This window comes from Chrysemys picta, chromosome 4 (assembly GCF_011386835.1).
Source record: "Chrysemys picta bellii isolate R12L10 chromosome 4, ASM1138683v2, whole genome shotgun sequence".
In the NCBI taxonomy this organism is placed as follows: Eukaryota; Metazoa; Chordata; order Testudines; family Emydidae; genus Chrysemys; species Chrysemys picta.
The window spans coordinates 49,645,202-49,657,840 of NC_088794.1; the positions used below are offsets into that span (position 1 = coordinate 49,645,202).

At 46.1% G+C, this 12,639-nt stretch overlaps 1 protein-coding gene across 4 annotated transcripts in view; it reads left to right on the forward strand.

Moving 5' to 3' along the window:
- USP47 (ubiquitin specific peptidase 47) overlaps positions 1-12,639 on the forward strand; it is a 102,428-nt gene that overhangs the window by 61,103 nt on the left and 28,686 nt on the right. For all 4 annotated transcript variants that reach the window (XM_008178925.4, XM_008178927.4, XM_065594855.1 and 1 more), the window contains one exon: positions 12,067-12,179. In XM_008178925.4, the coding sequence (XP_008177147.1) occupies positions 12,067-12,179 (113 nt within the window). The remainder of the gene's footprint in view (positions 1-12,066; positions 12,180-12,639) is intronic.

Consider the following 12,639-nt stretch of genomic DNA (forward strand, 5'->3'; position numbering starts at 1 on the left):
TTTCTTCCAGCTTGCATAGATACATTTTGGACAGGATACTACTGGTTCTTCTTTGTATGCTGGTGCCTGGAGTCGGAGAATTTTGAAAGCAGTGTCCGTTAGCCTGCATGTGTGCCCTTGCTTTCCTCGTGCCTTCAACCAAGGAGATAAGGCGAGGCAGGCCGACAACCTCTCCAGTTTCTTCTTATTGCAACATGCCTGTGTTGGAACCTCCAGTGTTTGGAGCTCTCCTTCGAATTCTTCTTTCTGTAAATATTAAACATTGCCTTTGTTGTTATAGTTATTTCTGTAGTTTTAATAACTTTTAGTAAAGTATTTATAGTTAGGTAGATTTTCTACCTCCTGCCCCACCCTCCCAATACACTGTTAGGTGTTTCAGACTATTCCCAGAACTCAGAGCTTCAAGAATTGTGTGTCCTGTCCCTGTTCCTTTTCACTCAGCGATGACCATCTGCTCTGCTTATGCTGCCTCAGAGAGGCACACATCGTAGTTAGGTGTAATATCTGCCAGTCTTTCTCTAGCCATACCTGTGAGCCGTGGGAATTTTGGCTTAGAATAGGAGGCCAGGAGGCTGCAGTCACACCCAGGTTGTAGGATTCCCCTCCTGCCTCTCCTACATTGGCCTGAATCTACATGGAGTACACCCCGTGCCACGAGGTCCAACTCTGCTACAGGAGAGTCTGTACCCACAGAGCCCCATCAGGGTCTCATCAGGAAGGCAGAGAATGCTTGGACAAACATAAAGGCAGGTCCCCTTCTAAATTGGCTCTTAGGTCGTCTGACATAATGCCACATAAGTTGAGAAAACCTACTCTGTCCATCTCTAAGAACTTAAGATGTACTGAGTCCCTGGGACAGCACTCTAAAGCCCATCCTGTGAGGGCTCTTTCCATACCGAACCCTGTTCTGAACAGTCAGAGCTTCCTCCTGACCCTGCTGAAGACAAGGACTGTGAACCAGTTCCACCTATACCAAGAAGTTTGCTACTTTTGTCTCCTGATGATGCAGTCACCCTGGCTTCTCCATCCCCTCTGGATGACCATAAACACTCAGTAGTTATTGCACAGGGTGGGAGAAGCACTCCAGATCTCTCTTGGGAAGAGGCCAGGATCACCAGCATAAGCTCCTGGATATTCTGCAAACCACCAGATTCAGCCAAATAACACTTCCAGTCAACAAAATTTATTCTGCTAGAGCAGTCTGGGAATACACCAGCAACATAAGCCCTTACCTCTGAGAGAAACTATATTATTTCCCATCCGAGGGAGCAGGAGTCCTTTTTATCCACCTGGTACCGAACCCTCTCCATGGAGAGATGTGGACTACATATTAAATCTGCATCTTCTGACAAGAAAGCTGAATGTCTAGACTTATTGTGAAGAAAGGTATTTACATCTTCTTGCCTTCAGTTTTTGTATAGTGAACTGTCAAGCAATGTTGGCTAAGCACAACTATTTAAACTGCTCAAAATCCATGGATTTTGTAGACAAGCAACCACAACAAGATAGAGCTCATTTCCAGGCTCTTATTGATGAAGGCAAGCTGGTGGCCAGAACTGCATTTCAATCAGCAGTTGATACAGCAGAGACATCATTTATGTCGATGGCAATGGTCATTGTAATTGGTTATGAGTCATGGTTACACACCTCAGGATTTCCCAGGGAGATCCAAGACACCATGGAGGGCTTGGCTGTCTTCACCAAAGGGCTTTTCAGTGAAAGGACAGATGAAAGACACCCTTTTCAATGAAAGTCCTTACATATTTCAAAGGACTCTAGAGCCACTCTCCATTCCTGGTAATGTATACACCTACCCCAAAAAGGAAATAGCACAGGCAGCCTTACAGACCAAGACCGGCATCTCTGTTTTATCAGCAGTGATCTTATGACCCTCCTCATAAGAGGCAGAGAGTACAGAAGTCTTGTTTCCTTGCATCCTCACATCTACAGTACCATCTCAATCCCATCCGCTGATGAAAATAAAATTTTGACTGGAATTTGAGAGCTACAAACCATTAACAATACCACCACCCAACCCCCACATACCAGTTGGGGGTCGTTTAGCACTGTATTTCCACATCTGGAGTGCCAGGACTATGGACAAGTGGGTATTAGATGTATAGATTGTTATAGCCAATTTGGCTATAACGATTGTTTACTTCCTGATCTCCAAAACCCCCATCCTGTTCCTCTTCAGGGGCCATTCTCATAAGGGGATTCTCAGGAAGTGGAGTCCCTCGTCCAGCGAGGAGCAGTAGAACTCGTACCTGTTCAGTACCAAGAGAAAAAGGTTTTTACTCTACATACTTCCTAATCTTCCAAAAGAAGGGAGTTTGGAATTATCCGTTAACTGAAGTTTTGCATGGTCACTGTGGCATTTATAATCTCATCCCTGGAAAAAGACGTATGGTTTACCACTCCTGATATGAAGAATGCTTGCTTTCATGTGGATATTCACCCGATACACAGACATTTTCTCAGACCACTGCTCCCCAAGTCTTTGCCAAGGTCTTCCTGGTACTAACAGCTCATTTTACATAGGAGAAGACTGAAGTTATTCCATCTCAACAATTTGCTTCTTGCTGCCAGGAGTTGTCAGGAAGCCCACAAGACAATCTCATTTATGCTTCATCTAGTTTCTTCTCTAGGAGCGAGAGACGGAAGCGGAGTCGATGGAGGAGCCGCAGCTGTTGATCGCGCGCCGTAAGTCAATCTAAGATACGTCTACTTCAGCTACACTATTCTCGTAGCTGACTGTGACGGGTTGGATCACAGAAACCCCCTTGGGAGCTGCCACCCAATGTGCAAAGACTACCCCTGCTTCTGTTTTCCCTGCCAGCTCAGGACTCCAGCACCCTGTCTTGCTGAGCCGGACACTCCCGTCTGGCTCTAACACAGATCCAGGGTCTGAATCACTTGCCCCCAAAGCTGCAAGTTTACCTGAAAACAGCTCCCAGAAGTGTGCTTGTCTTTAGCACTCAGATGCCCAACTCCCAATGGGGTCTAAACCCAGATAAATCCGTTTTACCCTACATAAAGCTTATGCAGGGCAAACCCAGAAATTGTTCGCCCTCTATAACACTGATAGAGATGCACAGTTGTTTGCTCCCCCAGGTATTAATATATACTCTGAGTAAATTACTAAATAAAATGATTTTATTAAATACAGAAAATAGGATTTAAGTGGTTCCAAGTAGTAACAGACAGAACAAAGTAAGTTACCAAGCAAAATAAAATAAAATGTGCAAATCTATGTCTAATCAAACTAAATACAGATAATCTCACCCTCAGAGATGTTTCAGTACGTTTTTCTCAGACTGGACACCTTCCGGGCCTGGGCACAATTCTTTCCCCTGGTACAGCTCTTGTTGTAGCTCAGGTGATAGCTAGGGGATTCTTCATGATGGCTCCTCTCTCCCCTTTGTTTTCTTCCACCCCTTTATATATATTTTGCATAAGGTGGGAACCCTTTGTCCCTCTGGGTTTCCACCCCCCCTCACTGGAAAAGCACCAGGTTAAAGATGGATTCCAGTTCAGGTGACATGATCACATGTCACTGCAACTTCATTACTCACTTGCCAGCACACACATATACAGGAAGACTCACAGGTAAAGACAGCCATCTGCAGACAATGGGAGTCATCAAGATTCCAAACCATCATTAATGGCCCACACTTTACATAATTACAGTAGGCCCTCAGAGTTATATTTTATATTTCTAGTTTTAGATACAAGAGTGGTACATTTCTACAAATCGGATGATCACACTCAGTAGATTATAAGCTTTGTAATGATACCTTACAAGAGACCTTTTGCATGAAGCATATCAGTTACATTATATTCACTTTTTACCATATTTTTCTAAAGCTATCCCAGTTACATTATATTCACTTATTATCATGTTTTTATAAAACCGTATACACTGCACAACGTCACAACGTCTACTTCAGCTACGCTATTCTCATAGCTGAAGTTGCGTATCTTAGATCGATCCCTCCCCCTAGTGTAGACCGGCCTTAGGAGTTAAAGGCAACTTGGAAAAGTCTGTTCTTCTTTGAGTACTTGCTCATGTTGATTCCATTCAAGATGTGTGCAAGCCCGCGTGCACAGTCATCGGAGATTTTTGCCTTAGCGGTATCCATAGGGTCGAATGTGGTGCCCACTTGAGTGCCGCGCTCATGCGTCAGTATATGAGGCGCCGCTGGCCCTACACCCTCAGTTCCTTACTGCCCATGATGGTTGGTCAAAGTGCCTTGTCTTGCATAGCAAGAGTGGTAGTGGTTCTTAACAGCCCATTGTTGTTTCCTTTCTGTATAGTTTGTAAGTACTTAGTTAGCATTTTAAGTGTTAGTTGTTAGTTTAGTGGTTAGAGTCCTGGCTGGGACTTTGTCCTGGAGCTGGGCATGCCCCGTTCCCTGGGCTTTAAGCCGTGTTCTTCATGCAACAGGGTCACTAATGCCGTGACCCTCATAGCAGCTGTTTGAAGTGCTTGGGGGAATCCCATATAAAGAAGTAGTGCAGGATTTGCAAAAAATTTCGTCCCAGAACCCAAAAGGAGATGGACTGCTTGAGAGCCCTCCTGATGGAGGCAGCGCTGTGCCCAGCGTTGGAGCCCTCCTGATGGGATTCTGCTCCCAGCACCTCTGCACTGGTGCAGAGTGCCCAACCAGCACTGGGATTCTCCCAGAACTGTTCCCCTCGCCGGTGCCCAAGAAGCATCCGAAGAAAAAGGGCTCCCCAGCACCGTTCAAGGAGGGGAAGGGGGCTTTGGGCAAAGGACCTAGTTCAGGACACGTGCCCACCCCGGAGCTACAGGGGAATACCGCTAAGGTCGGACCCCCTAGCCCAGACAAGGATCTGCTTCCAACTCCTGGGAGTGGTAGGGGATCTTTTCTTCTATAGGAACCTTTATCGTCTAGATGGCCCATGCAGCCAAAGAACTGGTGGGCCTACCAGTCCACAGATGCCATGCCAGGTGCCAGAAGTGGCTAAGGCCCTGCAGCCCAAAAGCAAGCCATGGGACCTCCCCAAAGGGCAGGGGAGCACTATCGGTCCCCAGATCGCCAGAACAAGGCACCAATCCTCACTATCCCAGTACTGACCAGCCTCCCAAGATTACCTTTGCACAGATCTTTATCACCCAGTCAGTCTCCTAGGCGCTGGTCCCCGCTGTTGCAGGACCACTAGCCATCGCAACACTGACCTCCGCTGCCTTGGTACCACTTCAGGGACAGGCGGCAATCCCTGCTCTCTAGACACCAGTCTCTGAGAGTTAGTCGGTACATGCAGGCCTCCACAGCCCCGCCATGGTCACCGGAAGGGGATTGGTCTCAGTTGGAGCTGGGGTTCAGCCTATTGCCAAGGGGGTGCAAATCCCTGTTGGCCCGTTAGACCAGCACGGTGTCCGCGGCATGGCAGCAGGGACAATGGCCTGGTCAATGGCCATGTTGGAACCCTTGGGGGATACTGGTGATGCCGGTCCCATCCCCTTGGGGGATACTGGTGATGCCGGTCCCATCCTTCCACCACGGAGACAACTCAACAGGCATCAACACCCAAGGAGCCATCTCCGGGAAGGAGAACCCGCCCCTCCCCTGGTGATGCCCTCGCCTTCGTCGCCGGCTGAAACGGTGGCCATGCCCTTCTGGATTGGCTGTCCCCCCCCGAAGACTTTAAGAAGCACCAAGCTCTCCTTAAAAGGGTAGCTACCAACTTAAACATCAAAATCAAGGAGTTGGAGGAGCAATCAGACAACTTGTTCAATGTCATATCATCCTCCACCCCGGCCCGCATTGCACTACCTGTCCACTCAAGTACTATAGAAGTATTTCGTCCCCACCAAGGGGTTTGACTATCTCTATACGTACCCATTAGTGGGGTCGCTGGTCGTGTCCGCAGTTAACAGGAGGGACAGGTGAGCGGCACACCAAAAAATAGACATCAAACAACTAGACCTCTTTGGCAGAAAGATTTATTCAACGGCTAGCCTACATTTCCGGGTATCCAAACACCAGGCCCTGTTGGGAAGGTACAATTTTAATTTATGGAACTCCCTTATCAAGTTCAGGGAGGCCCTTCCACAGGACCTGGCCCTTGAGTTTGCCACAATCCTGGAAGAGAGCAAAGCGGTGGCAAAGGGCACTCTCCATATGTTGGGAGATGCTACAGACTTGGCCACCAGAGTGGCCATGAGGTGCAGCTCTTGGCTACCATCTTTGGGGTTATCCCAAGAGAAGCAGGCCACAATCCAGGACCTCCTGTTTGAGGGTGCAGCGCTCTTCTCTGAGCTCACTGACGCAAGGCTACATGGTCTTAAAGACTTCTGGGCTACCCTGCGGTCACTGGGCCTCCACACTCCACAGCAGGCCAGAAAGCAGTTCCGGCTTCCTCCACCTCGGTCCTAGGGGCTTTCCCGGCAGGGGACCTACAGGAGATAGAACAAAGACAAAGGGTTTAAGTGACACCGCGCTTCGTTCTCTCGATTGCCTGCTCAACCTGGCCCTTCGAAACACCACAGGGGTCAGAGACAGCCGTTTTGAGCTACATGGTGGTCCGGCACTTACGTGGTCCGGCACGCACAGCTCCATCTCAGGCCCTTCCAGATGTGGCTCGCGTCGGTTTTCATCCCCAACAGAGACAACATAAACCAGGTAGTCAAGATTTCGGACCACATACTGTCATTGCTCACTTGGTAGTTGGACCCCACATTGGGGTTGGAGGGAGTCCCCTTCGCAGCCCTGTTCCCGTCAATCAACCTGGTCTCTGATGCTTTAGCTCTGGGATGGGGAGCCGATCTGGGCAATCTCTGCATGCAAAGTTGTTGGTCGAGTCGCGATTGCTCCTTACACATATATGTCAGGGAGCTCGGAGTGGTACGCTTAGCCTGTCAAGCTTCCCTGCCTCATATGAAAGGCAGAGTGGTTCAGGTCCTGACTAACAATACTGCCGCTATGCTCTACATCAGCAGGCAAGAAGTCCTACATCTTTTGCCAAGAAGTCCTCAGGCTCTGGAACTTCTGTGTTCAGCAACCAGAAACACTTTGGCAGATCACCTCAGCAGGACCTTCTCGTCTCCCCATGAGCGGTCGCTCCATCCAGAGGTAGTCAGCATCATTTTCTATATGTGGGGGACTCCCCAGGTGAACTTGTTTGCATCCAGGCAAAACAAAGTGCCACGCTTTCTGTTCGATTTGGGGGACAGACAGAGGGTCCCTGTCAGACGCTTTCCTGCTCCCATGGTCGGGGGCTCTGATGTACGCCTTCCTTACCGTGCCATTAATCCAGAGTCCTCATGAAAATCAAGCAGGACAGAGCAAAAAGTAATCCTCATAATGCCGACTTGGCCATGCCAGCAGTGGTTTGGCATGGTGCTAGATCTCTCGGTGGCCGCCCCGTTATAGCTACTGCTCCAGTTGGACTTGTTCTGTCAGAACCATAGAAGACTCTTGCATTCGAACCTGATGGCCTGGCTGCCGCATTGCTGAATGCAGATGAGTGGCTCTTGTATCCAATAGGTCCTGCTGGGCAGCAGAAAGCTCTCTAGCAGAGCAACCTACTGGGGGGAAATGGAAACTGTTTACATGCTGGTCTTCACATAAAGGTATTCGACCCGAGAGAGCCTCACTACAGTTAATCCTGGATTATCTCCTGCATCTTAAGATCGATGGTCTTTCTCTTTCATCTGTTAAAGTCCACTTGACCGCTATATTGGCCTTTCATCCTCCGCTTGAGGGTAGGTTGGTTTTCACCCACAACCTTTCTGCCAGGGTCCTCAAGGATTTAGAGTGCCTACACCCTAACATTAGGGACTCTGTTCCTTCATGGACCTAAATCTTGTGCTGTCGCGACTCATGGGAGCCCCCTTTGGGCCTCTAACATCTTGTTCCCTCCTCCTCCTTTCCTGGAAGGTTGCTTTCTTGGTGGCAATAACATCTGCCTGCAGGAGCTCCAAGATTAGGGCACTTACCTTGGAGCCGCCCTACACAGTGTTTTACAAGGACAAGGTCCAACTGCGACCTCATCCGGCCTTCCTATTCAAAGTTGTTTCGCAATTTCATCTGAATCAGGACATATATTCTTACCTGTCTTCTTCCCTAAGCCTCATAAGTCAGAGGAAGAGCGCAGGTTGCACTCTCTGGATGTCCAAAGGACACTAGCCTTCTACATTGAGAGGACCAAGCCTTTTCGTAAGTCGCCACAGTTATTCGTCGCAGTGGCCAACAGGATGAAAAGTCATCCAGTGTTGGCTCAGAGAATCTCCTCTTGGATTACTGCCTATATCCGCTACTGCTACGACTGGGCTACAATCCTGCGATTGTAACCGCCCATTCAACCAGGGCACAAGCCTCTTCGGCAGCTTTCCTAGCCCAAATGCTGATCCAGGATATCTGCAAGGCTGCCACCTGGTCGTCCGTCCGCACATTTACATGTATAATGCTTGTGAGTCATCTAGAATGGAATCAACATGAGCAAGCCCTCTAAGAAGAAAAAACAGCTTCATGCATTTAAGTTACCTCTTTTGCCAGACTCCGCCTACATTGCCTTCAGGCATGTCTCTATGTTTGGTGAATACACAGTGTAAACATGAACGCTATGGTAACAATTCCTTCCAGAGTAACAGCTTCTCTAACATGATGGAAGGACCCTCATCAGGTCTTTGGGGGAGGGATAGCTCAGTGATTTGAGCATTGGCCTGCTAAACCCAGGGTTGTGAGTTCAATCCTTGAAGAGGCCATTTAGGGATCTGGGGCAAAAATCTGACTGGGGATTGTTCCTGCTTTGAGCAGGGGGTTGGACTAGATGACCTCGTGAGGTCCCTTCCAATCCTGATATTCTATGACATCCCCTTCCTACCATCTTCTCTTTTTAGCTGGGCAGTGCACATGGACAGCCATATGTCTCAAGACACTTGGATACCTTGAGAAGCCAGGATGCACGTCAATCTTTTGGAATTTTGGGCAGTTCAAGAAGCTTGCAAAGTTTTTCTGAAATTCATAATGTCCCACCATGTCCTCATAACGTTAAACAATATGGCAACCATCTTTTTACATCAAGAAACAGGGAAGTGTGAGATCAATCCACCTGTATGTAGAAGCAGTCACCCTATAGAACTGGTGTATCAAGAATCAGATCACACACTGCTGGCAGCTTACCTTCCAGAAACCCACCATGTGCTGGCAGATGCCCTCAAACAGGCATTTTGCCATCTATCATGAGTGGGAATTGCACAAGTCAGTAGTAAGCAACATTTTCACTCAGTTCTGTTCACCTCCTAAATGAAGAAGAAATGCAACACACATTGCTCCAGAGGTGCTCTAGGGCTACACTCTTAAGGTGATGCTCTCCTTCTTTCATGATTGGGTCATCTGACCTACACCTTTGCTCCTTTACTGCTTCTACCTTGAGAAAATTCATCAAGACAGGGCAAGAGTCATTCTCATTGACCCGTATTGGCCCAGACTGTTTTGGTTCCCGTACTTGCAGTGGCTGTCGTCCTGCTAGCATCCAATCATTTTCTGACCTCTTGACCCAGGAGAGTGGCAGAATCAAGCATCCTATCCCCGATATGCTTCATCCTACAGCTTGGTTTTTGGATGGCCATAATCACTAGAGCTTTCTTGTTTGGAATCCCTACAAACTGTCCTTAACCGCAGAAAGCTTCACTAGGAAATCCTGTTCAGCCAAGTGGAAGCGTTTCTCCATCAGGGCATGTGAGAAGCACATATAGCCCAAGTAAGAGGATATTCCCTCAATTTTGGATTGTCGTCTTTTTCTCAAAACGGATGGCCTTTCCCTGAGTTTTTACGAGTCCACCTGGCAGCAGGCAGTATGTGCCCATCTGATGGTTATTTGGTTTTCACTCATCCGTTGACTATCAGATTCTTAAAAGACCTAATTAGCACCTTTCCTCCAGAAAGGAAGCCTACCCCTCATTTCAACCTGGTGCTGTAAGCTCTGTCAAAGCTTCCCTTCAAGCCATTAGCTACATGTTCCCCATCTCATTTATCTATGAAAGTTGCATTCCTTGTGGCTATCACCTCAGCCAAGAAGGTAGGTCCACTGGGAGCCCTGTTGAGCCCAACCTTCTATGTACAAAAGACACAATTGATTAGAAAATCTCCCAGACTCTCTCTTTTTCTCTATGGGGGAAAGAGTCAGAGATCAAGCTATCACCTCTCAGAGGATCATGAAGTGGATCTCTGGTTGTATCTTACTGTCAATTTTCTCATCTTTCTCCATCACAAGTGTAGAATGAGCCCTCAAACCCAAGAGCAAAAGCAACATCTACAGCATTGCTTCAGGAAGTGCATCTGGTTGACATTTGTAAAGCAGTGACATGGACTTCCATACATATGTTTGCGAGATATTATGCTCTAGTACAGTACTCTGCTGCTGATGGATCCTTTGGGACAGCAGTCCTTCAAACTACTCTGCTGCCTGCGACCTTGCCCTTTCCTCCTTCCTGAGTATTGTCAGTCACTCATAGTGGAATACACATAGGGACCAGCACTCAAAGAGGAGGTTTTTTATAGTAACTGGAGGTTATTTGTGATGTGTGGTCCATGTCTTTCCCTGTGCTTCAGACCTTACTTGGATTCGTGGTAAAGAAGGAACTGGAGAGGCGGTTGGCCGAAATGCCCTTTCATTCCTCATTTGGAGGCACAAGGGTAAGGGCGCCGGGTGCATGCCAACGGACACTGCTTCCAAAGTTCTCAGACTCCGGGCACATGGAGCACATGTTTATCCCACAGTGGAATACAGATAGGGAACACGCATCTCAAAGAACCTCCAGTTACCATAAGGCAAGTAACCTCCTTATCTCTGTCCCATGCCAGTATATTTCTCCATACAGTGAATAATGGTATACCTCTAGCTTCAAAGGAAATACAACATTTTGTGTGTAATAGGGAAAAAAATTACAAGAGAACAGCTATAGGCTAAGTACCGGGTTCCAGTGATTTCTGAGAAGTTGGGTGGCTTTAGGTATATATTAGCTATAAAGAAATACCATATGCTTTAGTGGAAACAAAGATATGAGTTAAAGACCATTAAAGAATCCTCCAACTTGCAATAGGTTGAGTAGGTTGGTGGTAGAATGCTGTCAGCCCAAGGATTTTTACAAAATATATGGCTAAAATAGAATATCTAAGAGAAGAGAACATAGAATTGAGTGATGCAACATTTGAATGACTGAAATAATATTAGTCATTCCCAGCAAGAACCAGTAATCTCCATATGCTGTTTACTCTGAAGTTCCACAAAACCTGTAACTAATCAACCGCTGAGCATGTTTTCACAAAGATGCATTGGATATTATTTTCTCAAGAAACAAAAATAGTGAGGATTCTCAAATTTCAGCGTCATCAATGTCTAACCTTTATGATATATTTTCATATTGTCCAATGCCTAACTATGGCCAGCCCACATCTTCTACGAAGGAGGTGATATCCTAAACTACTTTTTAAACTCGAGAAGGAATGTGTCCAATTCCACAGGGCGTATGTGACGCTTGTAGGCCAAAAGACTTCATTTGCAGGTGTTAACTTGTTCCTCCTTTAACTTTTTGAGAAATGTCACAGATTCTACATTTCTCCCTTTGTAGCAGAGAATCTTACCTAGTGCACTGCTCTACATTTAAAAAAAAAATTTTTTATCATTATTTTGATGATATAAGTTGGAATGTTCTCCTGTTCCTGGAAGGTGAGTGAGTTGATCGTAATAAAAAAACTTCTCTTTTAGAACATAGTCTTCAGTCTTGACTCTCTTGGTAAACAGCAAAACTCCTTGCTGACTCTGCATTATTATCTAAAACTATCCTTAGTGGAATTCTAATCTCTTTGATAATGCAGGAGTACAACTGAAGAAATAGAATCAAGTTGACCTCACCTCCCCTTAAAACACAGGCGAAAACAGTCAGTAGCTTAACTGAAAAGAATAAAGTAGGAAGAGAAGAATTTGTCAGGTTGCTGAGAGTATATTGCAAACAGTGAAGAATTCTACAAAAAAGTGCCATTTAAAAAGTAGTCTTCCTTTTAATCAGCATTTAATTTTTGTTTTTATTTATAGAATTTCTTGAAGTGAATGAATATCCAGAGCATATTAAACAATTGGTACGGAAAGAAAAAGAGTTAGAAGAGCAAGAAAAGAAGCAACGTGAAATTGAGCGCAATACTTGCAAGGTTAGAATTCCAGGTTGCTTAACATTGACTCTAAACTTCTATTAAGAACAGTTGAAATATGTTGTAAATGATTACTACAATACGTATAGTGTGTGAAGTATTTACATAGGTAGCTCAATAAAAACTAAAGCGCTACATATCTGAATGCCATACAAAGTGGAGGGCAGGGCTATCATCTGTAGTCAGCTAGATCCCTGAATTTTTAACCACTAAGTAAACAAAAGTGCCATATTTTAGTAGTCTCTGACACTCAAAATCTTTCTATATACCAGTGTGGCCCCTAGAAGTTTCCTTCAGAAATGAGATTCCTTGTCTGGTTTTTAAATCTAATTTTCTGGTTGGAAATATATAACAAGCAAAAAGTATGGCAGCTGTGATCATGCAGCTCTTAGGGTAAATTTCAATCAGTCCACCTTAGGAATAGATGCTGTTTTTCAGTGACAGCACTGTATAGCCTTAA